Source organism: Alligator sinensis, unplaced genomic scaffold, assembly GCF_000455745.1.
Source record: "Alligator sinensis unplaced genomic scaffold, ASM45574v1 scaffold1269_1, whole genome shotgun sequence".
In the NCBI taxonomy this organism is placed as follows: Eukaryota; Metazoa; Chordata; order Crocodylia; family Alligatoridae; genus Alligator; species Alligator sinensis.
This window is the reverse complement of record NW_005843072.1, coordinates 148,651-169,355: the sequence shown is the minus strand read 5'-3', so window position 1 is coordinate 169,355 and position 20,705 is coordinate 148,651. Positions and strand designations below refer to the sequence as shown.

General features: G+C 44.0%; 1 protein-coding gene across 1 annotated transcript in view; it reads right to left on the bottom strand.

The window, feature by feature from the left end:
* The window catches only part of PDPK1 (3-phosphoinositide dependent protein kinase 1), a 98,571-nt gene that overhangs the window by 17,641 nt on the left and 60,225 nt on the right, over positions 1 to 20,705 (bottom strand). The window contains exons 14-17 of the mRNA XM_025193591.1: positions 19,585 to 19,693; positions 15,566 to 15,657; positions 13,818 to 13,913; positions 9,913 to 10,029 (exon numbers count right to left, since the gene is read on the bottom strand). Of these exons, the coding sequence (XP_025049376.1) occupies positions 9,913 to 10,029; positions 13,818 to 13,913; positions 15,566 to 15,657; positions 19,585 to 19,693 (414 nt within the window). The remainder of the gene's footprint in view (positions 1 to 9,912; positions 10,030 to 13,817; positions 13,914 to 15,565; positions 15,658 to 19,584; positions 19,694 to 20,705) is intronic.

The following is a 20,705-nucleotide window of genomic DNA, read 5'->3' as shown; positions in this document are numbered from 1 at the left end:
CTGCATCTCTCGCTGAAGTGTTTTTTGGTTTTTTGTTTGTTTTATTTTGGGGTTTGTGTTTTTTTGGGTTTTTTTACAAGAAATGGCCTACTGGTTTTCAGCATCCTGCTGCCCTCTACTCTTTCTCCCCAGGGGGAAAAAAGAGAAAGAAAAGTGGGCAGGACAGGATGGGTGGGAACAGTTTTATTTTTCCAGAACTAAATGTACATGGAGGTTTTCAATTATATCATTGCCAGGCTATGCTAGCACCACACTAATGCTAGGACCGGTGCAGTACTCTAGCACTAGAGAGCAAACATCGTGCAGGGCAGAGGAGCTACATTTTGCCAACCACATGACCAGTCATTGTACTTACTGCTGCCACTGCTCTACCCCCAGTCCCCTCCCTGACAAATCTGCCAACCTGTGGGAAGCCTTTTTCCTTGCACATAATGTGCACCCCAATTTTCCACGGCTAGGTCTGGGGGGAAGGGGGTGGGTTATACGTGAGAAAATATAGCATTGTTTGCACTGCAGCAGTGCCCCTAGGTCCCTTGGGCATAGAGTTTCACCACGCAAGACCCTAGATGGACACATTAGAAGATGGCAGCTCGCCCTCTCAGAGCTTAAAACTGGGTGAACAGGTGGTGCCATGAAGTCAATGCTCAGCACGAAAGCAGCGGTCACAATATTCTGCTGTCTAGTCACCATCAGGTTTCTTGCAGGCAGCATGGCAAAAGAGTTACAGAGGGATCTAAAGGCCAACAATGACATAGATTCCATGATGTCCGTCAGAAGCCCTTCCCATGCCTGGGGGTAGCACGGCACAAAGCGCACAAGCACTTGTTTGAAAACGTAACAAATGGGTGATAAGTGCTGATACTGATGACAGGACCAGAAGCAATGGAGAACCAATGTCCAACGAGGTATAAAAAGACAAGAGGCTGGGCAGGACAGACTCTGGAAGCTCCTGGGAGCACACACAACCCCCTGCGTTTGCCTAACTGCTACAAGAGATTCCTCAGGGACCTGGTAAATTCCTCACACAAAGCCGGGTGTCTCTCGAAGACAACCTGCAAGTCAGCTACAAGTTGCTGGACTTGATGCAAGATGAGTGGGTGACATTTTTTGGCCCTGTGCTATTAGAAGATCAGAGTACATGATTGTATTGGTGTTTTCTAGACTTAATCTGTACACGTGAATCAAAAAGACTACGTATTAGGGCTGTGCAAAGCTTTGGTAACTGATTCGATTTGGAGGAGATTCGGCTCAATTCGGGGACCAAATCTCCAAATCGAATTGGGAGACCAAGTGAAAGCTCCAAATCAATTCGAAGCATCCGAATCAATTAGGAAAAGCATCAGAAAAAGATTCAGCCATAGACTAAACAGGCACCTGACAGCTGCCTCCAGCTGGTAAGTCTGCTGGGGTTGGGGGCAGGAAGGGAAGAGGTGTGGGGGAGGGAGGGACTGGGGCTGCAACAAGCTGCCCAGCTGGGGCAGGAGGCATGGGATGCAGGCGTGGCAGCGCTGGGAGCAGGGGCTCTGCCCTGCCGCCTCCTGGAGCAAGCTGTGTCTGCATTGCGCCCCCCCTCAGCTGGCTGGGCAAGCGGCAGCAGGATAGACCCTCACAGTTCCCCCCGCCGGGCAAAGGCAGGCACAGCCGGAGGAGCTGCGGGAGATGCCCCCATGGCTGCCCTGCCCGCCCCCATCCAATACATTTATGGCATGATGTTATACTGATATAAGCACCTCCATACTGGTATAACTACATGCACCTAAATTAGGGAGTTACAAAATTTCAGTTATTAGTCTGACCTAAACTGATATCATACAGTAGGAGACAAAAACCTTATATGCCAGCCCGTAGAGAACTCACCCGGTTCAGATGGGGACTATGAGGACTAACACTACAAATGTAAGCTCATTTCCTTGTGTGAATCTAATATTGCTGCTATTGCATTCAGTGAGAGTTGCATATGTGCATATCTTAGAGCAAAATTCCACCTGAAGTTACAAAAGATTAACCATGTCAAATAAGAGGCCTGAGGAAATGCACTTGATGCTTGAAATCTTGTCCAACAGCTCTCAACTATACATAGTTGGTCCAATAAATGATATAAAAAAAACCTTGCTTCTCATACAAATAAGATACAGTAAGTTATCTGTAAAATGAGTCTTAGATTTTTTTGTTTTACAAGGATTGGGCCTTCTGAGGTGTATTCATTTAGTGTGGAAGAGTTTACCATTTCTTATAATAAAAAAGAATCTATTTAATCTTTAATTGCTGCTACCGCTAACATTTCTTTTCCATAGTGTAATAGGTTCTAAATAATGTATTTCTTCTTTTTTATTATAGCATATATTGAAGAAAGGTAGGTTCCTAAAAGCTTTTAAGTTTGAAAGAGAAAGAAAACATGAAATTCCTAAGTCATGAAATCCATGTTGCAACTCTTAGAAAGAGAATGGTGCCTTTTTATGCATTGTTTCAGAACTGTGATTACAAGTGTTATTAAAATGTGTGCATAGAAACAGTGAAGACTAAATTGTATTTGTAAAAATGTTCAGAAACAATAATTTATCATGAAACACCTGATTCTCAATGACTGTGAAGCCGCGATGAAGGCCTGCTAAGGAAGTGTGTAATGCCTTTAATGATAAAGACCATTCACTCCCAGGAAGGACTTTGTTCCTTTCATTTGTCCTAATACCTAAATTTAAGGTATCTTAGGGCACTTGGCCACATAATCGGCATTTACCCACTAAAAATGTTCCTGGTTTAATTTTCCTTTCTTAGTTAATGACGACTAATTCAGTAACATGGACATGATTTACCATGTAATGGCTTATTATGCTATAATTGGTAAAATGTGCTGGGGGGCACGTCAGAACAATTTTACTCTCCTGCCCTTTCAGTACTACTTTACTGCCAGGTGGCGTTTTAGGACAAGATTTGATATTTTGGTTGGTTTATTTTCTTGGGTCGTGCTGAGTTGCTTTTTTGGGGGGAATTGTTGGCAGCTTTGCTTGAGAGCCACAGGTTTTTTGTGGGGGTTGAATTCAATAAGCAGTGCTGCCCACCTTCCTTGCAAAGCCTCCCACTTTTTTCTGGGTGCTTGTTGCACAGAGTGCTGCTGGTTGGGGCTTAGAAATCTTTTCATGCAAGGGTCTGCAGGAGTGAGCCTGCCTGCCTCCCCCTCGCAAGTCTGGATTGGCATCGGGGGTCTGTACCGCAGGCCTCCCGAAGGGGCTGCCCCCTGCCCAACCCCGGCTTTTTCTGCACGCCGGGTACACTTAGGGGTACCCAAAGTGTCTGGCTGTCCCCCCCAGTGTGTTGGCATCTGGGTATCATGTACCCAGGCTAAAGCCTGAATGGAAACATTACTACAGGAATGTTTGTGTAAAACAGAAAGAAACCTGTGTCTCCTGTTGTTTGTGTCCTTGTGTCAAAAAGCAAGACTTTTTCCAAAGCTGGGAACCAGTGTGTGTGTATGTGTGTGTGTGTGGGGGGGGGTGTCTTACTGAGGTTGATTAAGAGTCTTCGGGTACCAGGGATCCCCGTGCCCAGGACAGCTTCCCCCAAAGCAGGTTGGGGGGGCCACAATCAATCTGTTCCAACTCCCCCCCCCTTGCGATCACCACACAGTGGCGAGCATGAGCCAACACCCCCACCCCTCCACACGGCAGGGGCATGGTGTGGGTTGAGGTGAAGAAAGAAACAGCCCAGGCTCAAGGAGAGGTATTTTCTAATCACTTAGTCTATTTGCATGTCAATCTTTTAACTGCTGCATTGGCAGGTTATCATCATCTGCAGTCATATCCCCCCAGCCTACAACCAGATCCCTTCAACACTTGCTCCCCCCTCCTGTCCTCTACCCCCTAAGCTTGCCCTCTTCTCTGGTACTCCTGTTCCTTCTAAACCTAGTTTTGTCCCCAGCAGCATGTCCCTGTCCCTCTTTGACCACCCTCCGTTTGCCATTGCTCTGCCTGGCAGTCACACAGCTGCTTCTTTCTGGGAGTGCAGGGGGCTGCGGGTCAGGAGTGAGGGGCACCAGCTGGGCTGGGGGGCTGCAGGTTAGCTAGGAATGAGAGGCACTGGCAGGGCTAGTGGGGCAGGCAGCTTCAGGTTGGGAGTGTGGGACACAGGCAGGGCTGGGGGAGAGTGGCTTGGCTGTAGGGCATGATCATGTTTTCTGTGTGATTGTTGTATATTGTGCCTCCTGCAGAACTGGAGAGGACCAATTCCCACCCCCCTCAGACCATTACCTTAAGATTCCTCAACAGAACCTGTAAAACCAGGTGAGCGACTGGCCGAATCCTGGAGCGGTGACCCCTTTGAGTTGCTTTGTCTGCATTAACCGTGTTCCAATGAAGCTACTTTTTGGCTGGGGCCCTGGATGGGGGCACCGGGGGCAGGGGCTGCAAGGTGGGAGTGAGAGGCACCCCAAAGCGTCACAAATCAGCGACCACACTCTTTGACTAAGCAATTTTTTTTTCCCCATACAGACTCACTATATGGACTTGAATAAGGAACTGGTTTCTGGACTGGGATGACAGCTGGAAATCCTTCCTGGGCCAGTCCACACGTCAGGGGTGTCCAGGAGCGTCCCCAATGCCAGAGGCATGGCACGGGGTGGCCCTACCTCTGGGGTGTAATGGCCACATATAACAGTGCATGAAGAGGGCAGAGATGCGCCCAGCTCTGGGGTGTAATAGCTACATATAACAGTGTATGGGAAGGGCTGAGAGACACCCCAGAGCTGGGTGCAACCGCCACATATAACATTTCATCACAGCCCCCACCATACGCTGTTATACGTGGTCGTTACACTCCAGAGCTGGGCACACCTGGGGCAGTCCTGGGTCGACACAGTTGTGTCCAGAGAGATGAGGAGACAGTACCATGGTCTGCTACTATGGTTGGTGTCAGGGTGAGCTGTCCTGGCAATGAGGGAACTGGCTGGGTGACCAGTGGAGTCACCCTAAAACCAGCACCCCAGCAAGGCTGACAGACAAGGCATGAAGCCTCTGGTCCAAGAGAGTCCCCCCAGTGCCACAGAGGCATGGCATGGGGTAACCCTAGCTCTGGGGTGTAACAACCACATATAACAGTGGATGGGAATAGCAGATATGTGCCCAGCTCTAGGGTGTAACAGCTGCATATAACAGTGTATGGGGAGGGCTGAGATACACCCCAGAGCTGGGTGCAACGGCAGCATACAGTAGTTTAGCACAGCCCTCACCATACTCACTGCAAGGGCCCTTCACTCCTGATCCGCAGCCCGCTACGCTCCTAGGAGTGGTGTGCAGTGGGTCCTGGAGGGACTAAAGTCCTGAGCTGTAGATGGCAGCTTGGATTCTTCCTGACCCCACTCCAGCATGAAGCCGGGCAGCTCGGTGTGCAGACGGCACATGGAAGATCCCAGAAGCACTAGAGCCAGGAGCTAAAGCCAGCTGCCCAGGCATCAATAGCCCAATGGGGCAGCTTTTGCCTGCCACGTGGGAGACCTGGGTTTGATTCCTGGCCAGGGCAGCAGTAGGTTGAGGTGCTTGCAAAAGGGAATCCTCACAGGCGAGCAGGGTTACCCCACCCCACCAGGGTGCCTGCATGCCATGTTTCCAAAATTAATGCCTCAAGTTTGTTGTTCATTTGTCTGTTATACCTGTATGTTCACCTACAACCCCTTTGATTCACCCTGGTTCCTCCCCTGCCCCCCAGGGGTGGGTGGGAGGGTACCTTTATGTCCCAGGGTCCCCTTGCCCCCACCTGTGTGTTATATTCCACCCTATTCCCGATTAAACCCATACATGGTTAAGTTCCAATTGGTTTTGGCTCTACTCTATAGGGGATAGGAGGACAGCTGCTCCCCCATGAGCGGCCACCCCTCTGACAGCACGCTAACACCTGCTAAATCCCTTCAAGTGGAGAGGGGGCACCTCATCTGAGCACCACCCAGGTTACCCCTACCCCTCAGCCCTGCCAAACCAAAAACCCAGTCGAACAAAAAGTAATTTAATTAACCTGAGTCTTGAACTGCCAGACCCATAACAATTTGATCTTTGCCACAAAGTGCATGCAAACACAGGGAACAATTTTTTTTGGAATCTAAAAAAGTTGTATTTTTCATTAATCTGAACCTTGAACTAAATCACAAGTAAAATTTGCAAGATTAGCACCTGGAGTCTTGCTGAAGTATTACAATAGAAAGTCAACGTATTTTCATGGATTAGCAAGTGAATCCACGCAGCACCTGGTAGTGTAATAGTTGCAAAGTAGGGAAAAATCACATTTTCGGGCATACATCAGATCCACGTTGAAAATGTAAAACACGCTCATGGAAGAAATTCAGGAGCTAAAAATAAAATGTCAGAGGTGTTTTAAATTACCACAATAAAAAAAATCTAAAATGATAAAAACAGCTGACGTAGATACACAGATGGTGTTTAGCTAGCTTAATGGTGATTTTTGTCATGTGGACACAGGAAAAGTGTCACATGGTAACAGGAAAGGTGTAACATGGACAAGCACCCTTAGATAACTTTTTCTGGAACTTTAATTGTCAGAAAGAAAGATAAATCACATGGACTGAATTACTGCTTTTAAAAATCATCTTAGAGAACTACTTTCTTTCCCACTAGACTCTCCTCCACAATTTGACCTTCTATGTTCCCTTAGTACTGGCTTATCAGTCACAGACCACAGTGGTTCTCCCACCACGGTAACAATATTTCATTATTTTAAATAATGAACAGAGCCTGTAATCAAACTCTGTCTGCCAGATGACATCAGAAGGTGCACAAACAACCCACTATAACCTGAAATGTATTGAAAAAAAGAAAGATTGGGAATGGTAGTATAGCTGATTGAAAATATTGTAAGTTTAAGATATTCTGGCTTCAGTTATTTTTCAAACAGAAGAAGTGAGTTCTCTGCGACGATCTCTCAATTCCATCAATGTGAAAGCTCCAACCTGATGTAAGCAGAAGAATCATATAGATGTTTCTCACAGACACTACTGGGTATTGGATCATCTTCATTTCCGGGGTAAACTCACTGAAGTCGCTCAGAATAAATGCAGTTTCTTGTGTCATTATTTTATGGTGCTTTCATCCATCCCAAGAGACTGTGTTAAGCATGCAGCCGACAGCTGCTCTTGTTTCACAAATGGCCAGCAGCGTACTAGGGTGCATCAGAGTGTCACCAGCAAATCAAGGGAAGCGGGTCTTCCACTCTGTTCAGTACTGGTGAGGCCTCACCTTGAGATTTGCAGCCAGTTTAAGGCCCCACGCTTCAAGCAGGCAGTGGACAGATTGGAAAGACTCCAATCCAGAGCAACAAAAATTATCAGAGGCCTGACAAGTAAAATATATGAGGTAAGCCTGAAAGAACTCCAGCTATTTATTCTGGAGAAGAGAAGACTGAAGGGGTGGGACTTGATAAGTCTGCAAATACCTGAAGGGTGATTATGGAGAGGCTGGCAATGGGCTTTTCTCTGTGATTGTAGGGGACTAGACTAGGAGCAATGGACTCAAGCTACATCAGGGAAAATGTAGGTTGGATATCAACAGGAACTTTCTGACTATGAGGAGTGAACAGGCTGCCTAGAGAAATTATGGAATCTCCACCCCTGGAAATTTTTAAGAGCACATTGGCTGCTTTTAAGAGACGCCTGCATGGGAATAGCAGAGACACCTCACTGGGATGATTTAGTCAGGGATGATTCCAGTCTTGAACAGGGGGCTGGCCTAGATGACCATGTGAGGTGCTTCCCATTCCTATTTTCCCATACATTAGTTTTATGTTCCTACTGGGCATGTCTACAGGTGCCGATTTAGGGCCCTTTAGCCATTTTTAAGGTACATTAAGGGCGTGGGTCTACAGGTGCATGCCCTTAATACACTTTAAAAATGGCAATTTTAGGCTAACCATGCCTAAATTTTAGGCGCAAATAGTTAAGGCACCTTAAAGGATGTGTAGATGCCTTAAGGCACCTTAACGCTACGTATGTCAACTAAGTGGGCCAGAGCTGATCCCGCAGGACCCCACGCTGCCACTGGGCGCTTCCAAGAAGAACATGCAGATGCTGTTCTTCTGCGCCTTGGAGAACAGCACCTGCCACTTCTTGGTGGCACCTAGAGGCAGCACGGGACCTCACGGGCTTGGCTCTGGCCTGCTCCTGACTGACACTGGGGAGGCAGGAACATGGGAAGAGGCTTAGAGCCAGGGCTGCACTGCCCAGCTACACTGTCGTGGGCTCGGGGCACCTGTGGGCACTCGGTACCCTGCAGCCAGTCCCAGCCTTGGGTGCAGCTACCTCAAGTCACTAGAGGCAGCCTGGGGGCTGGGGAGTGCCCCCTGCTTGCTTGGAGCCAAGCCGCCTCTGGCTACGGTCCAGTAGCCCTGGCTCTGCACATGTCGCCGACACACGCTGTGGGCCCCGGACACACCCTGCTCCTTTCTCTGTCCTCCCTGGCCAGGAGTGCGCTCACTGTTCGCACTGCCGCCAGCCACTTTCCCAGCGTGGTACCCATTGCAGGCCCCGGCACGCCTGTGTGTGGGGGGCTGTCCAGGGTAGGCTGCAAATGCATTCACCCAGCAAGCCACATTAAGATGCCTTAAGGCATGCACATGTAGACATGCCTAAATCACCTTAATGCAAGTTTAGACATGTGTCATTCACGCGTAGTCATGCCCACTGAGGCTGACACTTAAAACGGTCATATTTCAAAATGTCAAGAAGAAAGGGAAGTTTCATATATCTGCAGCCCCTCACAGATATCATCCCTGGCCTCCTTCCCGCCACCATCACATCAGGTATTTTACATTTTTTAACTAACTGACAGTTATATACCATATTTATCTCTTTTAAAAATGCGTCTAGTATACCCCCAGAGTATCGTTACCAAAAGATCATGGATCCCCTCAGAGTTGTTTCAGACCGTCTTCACACTCGGGCAGACATCAGTGCATTAGTTTACATAGTTTACGTTCATTTCACTTACTGAAACTTATCTTTATAATGACGAGACCTAAAGTGCTTTCATATTTGGCAATAGATTCAAGAGCCTAGTCAGGCAAATGTAAAAGTAATCTGGAATTATGCGACAATAGCTGCAGCCATATAATCTCATACACCAGATTTCATTTATCTCAAATAAAGCACTTTACTATCATTTTAACAATTTAACAACTGCATAATTAAAAATGAATGACTGTATACAGAGTAATGAACCAGACCCTTTCCAGCCATGTAGGTATGAGAAAAGAGTGTAGAATTAAATTATATTCTGTAAAAGCAGATTTTACTACAGAGAAAAAAAAGATGGGTGAAATGATCAATTATTGTTTGGCATGTAGGATTTATACACAGAATTTTCAGAGTAAAACAAATCATTTTGTGCTGTTTGCACAGAATATTTAAACTACTCACTTGAAAAACAAGCTGCATATTTTCTAAGTTTTCATGAATATGAGATTCTGGAATCAAAACTCTGCTTGCTACTTGGGTGGATGATACAAAATCAACTTGGGATAAATGAGTTATAAGAGGTTGCATTCTGAACGCACTTTAATAAAGCAGTTTGGATTTTGTGCCAAGTTCCTGGTGTTAACATGACTCTCCGATTATATTTTACTTAGCGAATATAACACAGGGGATACTAAATGTGAAAGAAGAAAGTAGCAGCAAAACTTCTTTTATCAGCAGCTAAGACAATTGTCTGAATTTCAGTAGCTGTTACAGCTTTGTACAAGATGAACATTTATAACATGTAATGAGGTGTCACGGATATAAATAAAAGCCACTCACGACAACTAAACACAGAGCTCCCAGGTGCTGTATACCCAGGAAGAAAGCGGAATGATTTGAAAACAGCAGAAATGCAAGGCAGCCATGCACGTTGGCGTGAGGGTAAAAAGAATGGTATGACACACCTCACTGCAGCATTTCTGGAGGCGTCTCTCCTCCCCTCTCACTTCCCGTGCTACTATCAGCAGAAACTCTGACTGCTGGGCCCGGCCAGAGGCATATGGGGAACCTATACTGACAAGCTGCAATAACCAATCAGAGCAAAACACAAAAAGAAACCTTTGTAAAGCCGAAGCGTACAAGTGTCATCTGAACCATACAAACAACAGATGGGCTCTGGGGTGAGAAACCAGTGTTCAACTGCCACTAGGACATATTGCAATGACTTTTATTGTTTTACAACATGCCGGCTATAATTGTTTTAGCGTTCAAATCAGAATCCTACGCAATGGATGCTGTGCATCTTAAAATCCATGCAGGTGGTTAAAAAGTCCTTTCTGATTTGAAGGCCAACTCTAGTTTCTTATAAAGTTGGACGGTAATGGCAAGGCAGATGACTTATCACCAGCAATATTTGCCAATTATTTTGAATTACCTAGGAAAAGGTTGCTGCATTATGAGCAACGTGATAGCATTGTTCTCCTTTCCCCTTAGGGGCATGGAAATGAAAGTAAGGAGAGAAATTTATCTTGTTTTCAGGAAACAGTGCTGGTAATCCAAAACCCCAATTTGTATTACTGAGTCCAAAAATGAACCCCAAGAACTACAGAAAGTCAATGATGTAAAAAGAGCTAAGACTATCCTAGGCAGTTTTACAAGAGGGGATTTTACAAAGCATCTAGATAGTGTTCATTCCCACTCCAGGTCCAATCTTGTTCCCATGGGAGACAAAAGCAAGGATTAGATAACAGAAATGCAATAATCTTGAGGTTCAAGTTCCCAGTATATTCTGTAATTTCTCATTCACTGAATAACCTTCACAGTACTCCGTAATGCCTAACCCATGTGAAAGCATACGTATGTCTGTGAGCTTTGAGAAGGATTAGATTTTATGATTAAATATGAAGAGAAAGATAAAGGCTGCTGTGAGATAAACAGCTTCCTATTCAGATTAAATAATCATTTAAGATTATCACTAGTGAGAAATGCTGGTAAAAATGATGCTCCACAAACTGTTAAGTTAATTACATGCTATTATCATTATGCATATAATTTTGAGCGCATCAGTTAAATACTGGCTTTGCCTAGCCAATCTATTTAAGGCAGTGTTACTGGATCAGATTCAGGCTACATTTATTGTTGAGTTGTAGGATGGACATAGGCTTTGAACAGGAAATACAATGGACAGTGCAAATTTGCTGCTATAAAGTTTTGCATTTTGAGCTGAACGTAATAAATATTTGATTTCAGAATAGTAATGACAGCTTAAATCAATTTCTTTAAAGAAACACAAAGTTAATAAAACGGCACAAAACATTACTTGCGTGCTAAAGGAGAGCTAGGAAATTAATGACTGGGGACATTCTGCGTTTGAAATAACATTTCCCGCTAGGACAAATTACAAGAGAAACTTAACACCTCATCTTTGGAAAATGGTCCATTTAAAGATCCAGACAGGGACAAATTCACAGCTTGCCAAACAGATCAAACGTTTCAATATGAAGAAACTACTTCTGTCAAAGACAGGGCACAAAGTGCAGTAACACAACCATTTCCAAGTGTTTTACTTTACTAAAGAGCACAATCCCAAGACATTTTGTGGAATGTGAACTGATGGCTTGTTAGTACAGCTTTTACCACTTGTTGTTTGTCCTAGAGCAGTGGTTTTCAACCTGTGGTCCCTGGACCCCTGGGGGTGCGCAGACTACGTCTAAGGGGTTCACAGAAGATGACTGTGGTCAATTAGAGGTACGTGAATACACACAGTTACAATTCAAAGGGGCCCACACCTCCATTCAAAAATTTTTAGGGGTCATAGCAAATGAAAAAACATTGAAAACTACTGTCTTAGAGACACCAGTCCTTGTAATGGGCCAAAAGTCTGACTTTCCCTCTCTTCTTTGATTACAAACATCAGGTTCAGTTTAAGATCATTTTTTCAGTTTCAAATTTTTCATGTTTCAGTTTTTCAAGGAAGCAGTTTTTACTGATTTGCTGAAAGGAGCCTTTTAGCCTGTGCTAAACTAGATGGGTTCCTAATCTATGCAACCATTACTACCTTGGAAAAGTCGATGGATTTTAATATACCCCATAAGAGACACCCATCACAATATGCACCATCATTCCATAGGAGAATGCTTTTAAGAGGGTGAACTGCAGGTTAAGGGGGATTTCTCCAAAAATGAAACATCACACCATATCACTGTATTCCTGTTCTTGGCAATTAAGCTTAAGGAATGACTTAAGTTTAATTGCCAAGAACATGACAATCACATTACAACTGGATGGCACCTACGATACAACTAACCAAGTGGATCCTGCCCAAAGCCAAGTATATAGTGGAGGGCAAGCTAAACAGCAGTGCCAGATCAAACACCTGGTGTCAGTCAACCTCAAGCCACCTGTCCTAGACAAAGCACTGTGGCTCTGGGGTAGTGCTCGAGGAAAACAAATGGAATTTTCCCTAAAACAGATAAATTCTGAAGGAAATCCTAGTACTGTACTTCAATGCACTTTGTAGTTAGTGTCAATGCTCAAACATGCTACTCCTAAAGAATAGACTGTCCTAGATTATATGGAAGCTGTAGGGTCTCCTCCCTCCTTTAAAAAGGAAAGACCATCTGTGAAAAAGAAGAAATCAGCTTCCTTCAAACAGAACTTGCCTAGTTTGCTGTTCAAAGAACAGTCACCTGGATCAGGTAAAATTATAGCTTATTTCCAAGCACAAGAAGTTTCCCATGCAATGTGATCTTGGTTCTCAGATCCTGGAGTAATCTCTGGGTGATCTAAACACTTTACTATCCACATAGCAAATACAGAATAACTCATCTCACCCTCCTCCTGTTTCAGGACCTAAGCACCCAAGCCTCCCTCTGCAGTTGACAGCCAGATTGCTCAGATGCAACACAGATGTCACAACAGGTTACAATCAGGAAGGATAAGGAGTTTCCCTTTGGTATGTTCGTGTTCACAAAGATTATCAAACGCGTTCGCTGCAACCTTAAACATTCTTGAATCCAAACTGCACTACAAACAGGGCTGTGTATAACATGTAAATAAAGATTATTTGTTCTCACCTGAAAGAGGAGGAACAAGAACAGAACATACCCATGGAGTTCACACCTATTTCTCTGCACAACTATATTAATTGATTAGGCACTAATAGTGTGCTTCATATAAACTTGGAAACAGTTTGGATATCAAAGCAAGGAACAATATCAAATCTATGTCTGGAATTTTGACTTCCTAAACTAAAAAACTAGAGTGCACTGATCACTTTTAGCACATTGACCTGGTAAGCTGTTTTAATGTTTAAAACAAGTGCCATAGCAGGGCATTGGTTCCCAAAGTTGTCAATTTATCCAGAGAAGCAGTAGTGACCAGATAGTGGCAGCAAAGCCTTCCCTCATAACAACCCCTCAGGTGCATCTCAATCCTCTTCTGGGTAGGTCACCATTAGGGCATAACAAACACCTTGTCTCCAGGACATTTCCTTCCTCCACTCACAGGCCTTTGTATCAGGTTGAGCACCAACATAAATGTACAAGAGGAGAAGTCAGTCTCCTCTGCTCCCTTCAACCTTTACACTCTCAGCTGAGGCTGCCCATGAGAATGACAGTGGCTCTTATGACATGGGTAATCATAGAGAGAGGAACTGGAATGAGATGCCAAATTTTAAGTGGCTGCCAAACTGGCATGTTGATGTTCAAGACATGAATTTCATTCCTTTTCTCTTGACCTATCTAATCTTCAATAACAACTGCATTTGGCAACTGTTCTCCATACATTTCAGTATTCATGTATAAAACTTTAAAACAGCCCAGTGATGCTCACAAAACAATGAACTGAATTTTTTTGTTAATTTTGTTACCTGCTCAAATTTCCAGCCATCAGACATTGTGGAGACCATTTGGGTGAGCTCCTCCTCCTGGCACTGCAGCACCCTGTATACATGTTTGACCGGCACCTTCAGGAAGAAACAACAAACTTTAAATATTGCAAGTGAAATAAAGACATCTGTGTTATCTCTGGGTTTCTCTCACACTTTAAAAAAAAATATATATGTTAAGCAATAGATACTCTAACACCACAGGATCAGTGACCTCTAGGCCTCCAGTTAATTCATATGGCTTAGTACTTCTGTAATCTAATTATGTTGTTTGCAACTTTCAGTTCTTAATTGGGATCACAATGTTCAAACCGTGGCACAGAAGGGCTGTGACCCTGACCCCTCAAAGCTTACCCTTATGTTATCTGCAGCCAGGAATACTTCTTGGGAGTGACCCATGAACCCTACTGTTCATTTTCTGTCTACTCTCCCTTTTCAGAATGACTGTACAAAGATCTGAAACATTTCACAAACATTTCAGTGGCTGAAACCCTTGAAATGATACAAATTTGTGGGCCTTGAAAATAATACTGACTCCTGGAAGTCCGGTGGTAACAGCAATTTGAATCCATTATCTACCTTTACAAAGCTGGCTTCCCATGCTGCTCCACTCAGTTCAGACAATGCCTGTCCAGGGCCAAATCCCACCACTTTTCTAGGGCATAGCTTGTTAAAAAACACACTTATCACAATACTTCAGTCAGGCTCCTCTCCAGGAGTTACAGCATTATGGTTCATAGCCGAAGAGCTATTCCAGCCTGACGACAGGCCCACTCTTACACCCTCACATGCCAGAGAGTTGTTTCCATCTCATACCCAGGTCAGAGCTTCACTACTGTAACAAATAAGCAGGAATCCATCAGCATTTCCCTAAATGGTTCCAACTAGCACAAAGGGCCAAGAAAACAGAACTGACATTCTGTGTCCCCGTCTCAAGAAGGTACAGCTGTAGCAGAAGGTCACAAGTTTTAGCTCCATGGAGAGCCAGTTATCAGAATGTCTTAATACCAGCTCCATGGAGATACTGCGCTCACAGCAAATCTGAATACATTTTCCCCAATTAATAGCATCTATGTCACGTTCATTTTTATGAAAAAAAGGTTCACAAACTGATCTGAGAAGGACAAGAATCTCTTCCTGCAGATACAGGGTACTGCAGAGAAAGAAGGTAAAAAAAATAGGAAGAATCAGAAGGTATTCTGGAAAATAATCAGAAAAATAATCCTAGGAAGCTGATGAAATATGGCTTCTTCTTTTAATGGAAGGAGATTAGATAAGGATCTTCCTTTAGATTAGATAAGGATACTCCGGTCACTGTGCTTATCCATTCCTACCCAGGTTAAGAATTCAGACGGTTGTTATCTCACAGCCACAGATTCTCACCACCTTGGAGGTGGAGTATTTAAATTCATAAGTAGAAAATCTGCTGCCCCGGCCAGCTCTCTATAGTTTTCTAATATAATTATCCCCACAGTGTTCAAATACTGTGAATTAGTAGATTTCTCAAGCAACAACATCCAGTTGTATGTTCTGCACCATTTCTCAAGTATCCAACATTTGAAAGCAATCTAATGAACAAAAATGTGTCAGCATTCGGTAGTACTCTCCGTGCCAGTGGAGAGTGCACACTGTCCAGTGCACATTGTCCAGGACACAACAAGTTACTGACATGAAAAAGAACCATGTCCCTTTGGTCAGAATCATAAAAGTACATTAGGTAAAGGCCTCACCTGTGAGATTTTGCTGTCTCTTTCTCTTATTTTGTCCTTTACAAGTTTTATTAGTGATGTGATGTTGTAGAATTCAGCTTCTTCCAGTACACCTGGCACAAGAAACATTTTTGCTTGAAAAAGGTAGTGTAAACAAAGTTTATAGGCCAAGAACAACAGACAGTTCTGGGAAGATCTCCTTTAATGCAATGGGAAGCAGTCAGTTTTGCCTTGCGAGCTGCTGCTTAAGTGAGCCAAATGATCCTGCCCTCCCTTTCACTGCTATATAATTCAAGGTCTACTCAGCACAAAGAGCTGACCTAGATCCAAATCAGAAAAGCTCTACGGGGCCATTTCTGAGGGTTTGCTCTTCGCTCACACATAAGCAATAGACTTGAGTTTACCAAAACTGCTGACAATACAAAACCCCACAAATGCATTTTTACTGGAGGACCGACATGCACAGAAATGTCTATATCTTTATCTGTTATCTTTCTTTAATCACATATCCACCTTGCTGACAAAAGCAGCTATATGGTAAATCTAATCTACTGGACCCCAGTAAGGCATTTGACCCTGCCACATGAAATATTATGAATTATGGTGGAGAATATGAGGATTAGGGCAAGAAACTTAAGGCAGTAACGAACTGGTTAAAAAGGAGAAGAAAGGTTGTGCTGAGAGGGGATTTATCAAAATGGAGGAAGATTAATAGTAAAGTTTTTCAAGGATCTGCTTTAGGACTGATCTTAATTAATAGTTTCATTACGGACCGTAATACGAAAAGGAGGAACATAATAATGAAACCTGCTGATGACACAAAGTTGGGAGGTATTGTCAATACAAAGCAGAACTAGAATATCATACAGGAAAAACTGAGTGACCTTGAAGACTGGAGAAATCAGATTAAGTTAAACAATGCTTTTAGGAACTAATAAAAAAGTTTTTGTCTATAAGCTTGGGGTTCATCAGTTGGAAATGACACTAGAAGAGAAAGACCCAAGAGAATGAATCACAGGATGATTATAAGCCACCAGTGTTACACAGCCATGAAAAAGGTGGACCTGAAACTAGATTGTATCTATCAGCCAAGGACAGCATTAATGTCATTGTACAAGGCACTGTCAAGACCTCATATCTGGAGTACTTCATACATTTCTGGTCACCACTCAATCAGGAAAAAAAGAGTGCAAACCAGAAGAGGTGCAGAGAAGGGCCATGAGGATGATCGGGTGAAACAGAGAGCTTTGCTCACAAGAAGAAATAAAAAAGGTGTTGGCAACCTTTTCAGAACAGTGGGCTGGAATAATGCAGCATGGTCTGAGACAGGCCAGTGCTTCCAACCCAGCTGCCATCATTTCTCCCTGTCACTGACACCAATATGAATGTGATCAACAGCATAAGCCCTCCATCATCAAAATGCTGTCAAATGACCCCATGCTGAATTGCTTCCGATACCCAAAATTTGTGGGCTGGATAAAACCACTTGGTAGGCCAGATATGGCCCATGGCCCAAGTTGCTAACCCCTGGAGCAGAAGAGCTTGTCTTGATTAGCTTTGCTGAGTGAAGGCTGAGAAGAGCTATGACTGCTCTCAGTATACACACCAGGGAGGGAGAGGACTGATGTAAACTAAGGACAACATCGGTATAAGAACAGATGAGCATAATCCAGTGACAAATAAACTTAAATTGAAAATTAAACTTCAGCAGAGAAGTGAGGTTCCTGAAAAGCTGACTGAAAGAAGAAAAGCAATATAGCAGTTTTAAGACGGAACTGATCATTTCATGCAAGGGATCTGTAGCTACCTGTGATAGCAGGCAAGCAGACAACGAGGCAGAAGGGCTCTTCTGGGCTCTAAGTGAAAGTACGATTACAAAATACAGTAAGTAGAACTGACTGGATGAAAAATCAAGAGGGCATGTTAGCCTTCCCAGGGATGTGGTGGAAGCCTCACTTCTTGAGGATCTTAAGACACACAGGCCAGGGGTTCTCAGAGACCTTTTCAAAGTCAGGGCACTCGCCACAGTTTTTTGAATTTGGCAGCACCCCTGGTTGAGAACTACTGTTCTACAGCCACCACTTACCTCAGTGCTTCTCAACCAGGGTGCTGCCATGCACTCTTGCCCATACAGCGTTTTCTGATAAACCTAAAACAGGCAGAAGCAGAGGCATAGCTAATGAACTGTGCCTTGGGCACCACTGGAGGGGGAGGATATGTGTGTGTGTGTGCAGGGGAAGGGCAGGGGGGAAATGAGGGTGGTCTAACAGGCCCTGGGTGTCCCCGCACCTAGCATCTCCAGCTGGGCAAATGGCTGCTCCAGCACAGCAGGACTCCTCTGGCTGAGCCATGCAAAGGGCTGCTGAAGCTCAGCCTGACTCCTTGGGACAGGCAGTGCAAAGCCAGAGTATGCACTGCTGCCACAGCCCTTTCCAGTCCAACCCTGCATGCCAGCCCCAGAGGGCACAGGATGGTTCCACCTCCCTGGCACTGCTGTTTCTGGGAGGAGCTGCATGCAAAGTGTGGGCTCCAGCTGCAGCTGTTTCCCATTCTGCCTCTGCAGAAGATGCATGGGGCATTTTAACCTGGCCATGGCAGCACTCAAGTCACAGCACTCCTGGAAAGGGATTGTGGCACCTAGGTTGAGAATCACTGTTACAAAAAAAGGGACAATCAAAATCATATACAGAGTATATGTTATACCTTAATTATATTATGTTTAGTAAATGTTAAGTAGAAATTTAACTGTAATGCTAATGAATGTGTGAAAATGCAAAACACATAAATGCGCTATATAAAAGAGAAAGTAGTAATTGAAGAGCTTATGAAAATTAACAGTCCAGGTTCAGAGATAAAAATTCTGGGAAGTAGATATTTCTGAGTATCAAACCTTGCTAAAAGGACACCTTCCAAGGACCACTGAAGAACTGGTTTGATCTAGTTCTCTAGGTATCCAGGACAAAAGAGGGAACCTTTCAAAGGTTCCCTCTGTTTCCTAAGCTATATAAATGCTTACACAGATAACATACTTTTAATATAAACAGGATTAATCTCCACTGTGTGGCTGTGATCCCAGAGAGAAGGTAACAGAAGAAAAAAAAATAGTAAGAAAGTTTTTGCCTTCCATTCTTGTATGCATTTGCTGGCTGGTGATGTTTTGTTAGCATTTATGCAAATAAAGTCCTTTTACATTCAAGTTGTTGAAACAACCTTGGAACAGTTTTGTTTTTTATTAAAGTAGCCAAAAGAGAAGGCAGGCAGGCCACCTTTGGTTGATCAACTTTAATCAATTCATTTCTGCCTCTGAACAACCTGATTGGATAAAGCCATAGAAGGAAGACAGAACAATCCAAAATTGGCCTCTAATGAAGACAGAAAGGATGACCTACATATTTTCCTACATTAATTTCCACAATTAGAAGAGAAATTTCTTACACTGGGTAGGTATTTAACTGTCTTTTCGTCTGACTTCCTTGTAGTTCAGGCAATGGCATTAACTCCTTGATTATCAACACTGATACAACAGTGCCAGCAGCTATAGCAAGAAGCCCCATGATCTGGATCCAGAGGCAGGTCATTTGACCTGTAGTTTGGATCTAGCCCACAAGAAGCCCTATGATCTGGATATGGACCACCAACCCATTTGAGTTTGTTACCTCTATGTGAAATATGTTACTGACTGACTTTAAAAAAAATTGCAACAAGAGGACTGTTGATTCATCCACCTTGCCGTGCACTAGAATCCCCAGGTCCTCTTCTACAGTACTGCAGCGTAGCCATTTGTTCCAAGTGAGATCAAGAATCAGACTCATGTTTCCAGTGAAAGCGCACAGCACTAACCAGACTTGAGCGAATCAGTTTAATCTCAGGCAGAGCAGAATGCTGTAGAGAGTTGCCTGCAATGTACCTCAAAGATGAAAACAAATTGATTTAATTAAGCATCCCTTAAAAAGAGAAGCTGAGCTCTCCTTTGTAGTTTTCAAAGCAATGACAATGCAGAGAAAAATGAAAGAAAATGAGAGATTTGGTAGAAGTCCTACCTTCCTCTGCAAGGTCCTTGTTAATAACCAGTTTTCCATGTCTGAGATAGTTCAGCACTGGCCCAAAGTAGGTTGGGTCTCTGTCTATTAAGTAGGCACCTGTTTCATCCTGCAAAGGAAAAAAAAACAAAAAAAAAAAAACAGTAGTTGAGATAGTGTACTGAATTAAATGTTCAGTCAAGTGGCTGTTCACACATAGGCACATCCATTAAATAAAAAGAAAGCTGGAGTTTTGTTCATCTGTCTTTGACATCTTAGAGGAATTAGAGACCCCGCCTTTATTTATGATGGTTATATTAGGGACTTGCCCCCTTCAGGACAGCCCCTATACCCTCACAAAAAAGGAACTTTGTGACTGAAGATTAAACACAGAAAAAAGCATTAAAAGAGTTACATTTCACACTTACAGTAAATTCAATAATTAAGTCAATTTAATTTTTCTCATACTTGAGACTGAAACCAATCGCAGGGAACCATGACCCAAAACAGGGGGCTTGAAGGATGGGTAGCCTGGAAGAACATTCATCTCCTTGATCACGAGGACTGACAGAGTCTAGAAGAGCAAATGTTTCCCACTTGCAACATCCAAGAGTCTTCTGGCACCCATATTCTTGAAGAAACAGATTCAAAGACACCTCTCTTAAAAGCTGTGATTTTGTCAAGGAGTGGAGCACAGGCATGAAGGAAACACTGACCACACAGCAAACTGGCCCTGCCCTGCTTTTAGCCTCCCCTGTAAAACTGCAACAGCTGGCCAGTCAAACATGCAATTCCAGCCGTCACTGAGGGTGGAAACAGACGTCCTCCAATTTCTTATTTGTGTCATCTCAACATCTTTTTAAGGCAACACAAATGCTTAGCAAATAGATGTCCTTACCCTTTGTTCTGCCACAACAGGAAACTCAGTGGTGAAACAGAAGGTAGAAACAGACTCTACAGCTTTACTGAGAAGGATCTCCATTACCTTGTGGTGCTTTCCCCGCTCAGCCTGTCCCAGACCCACACTGGAGGCAGAACACCTGTCATTCCCCGCTGCCTCAGCCCTACGGGGCTAGCTGAGTGGAGAAGCACTTTTCCCTGCTGCCCCAGACCCACAGCACAGGTACGGAGAAGTAGGGAAA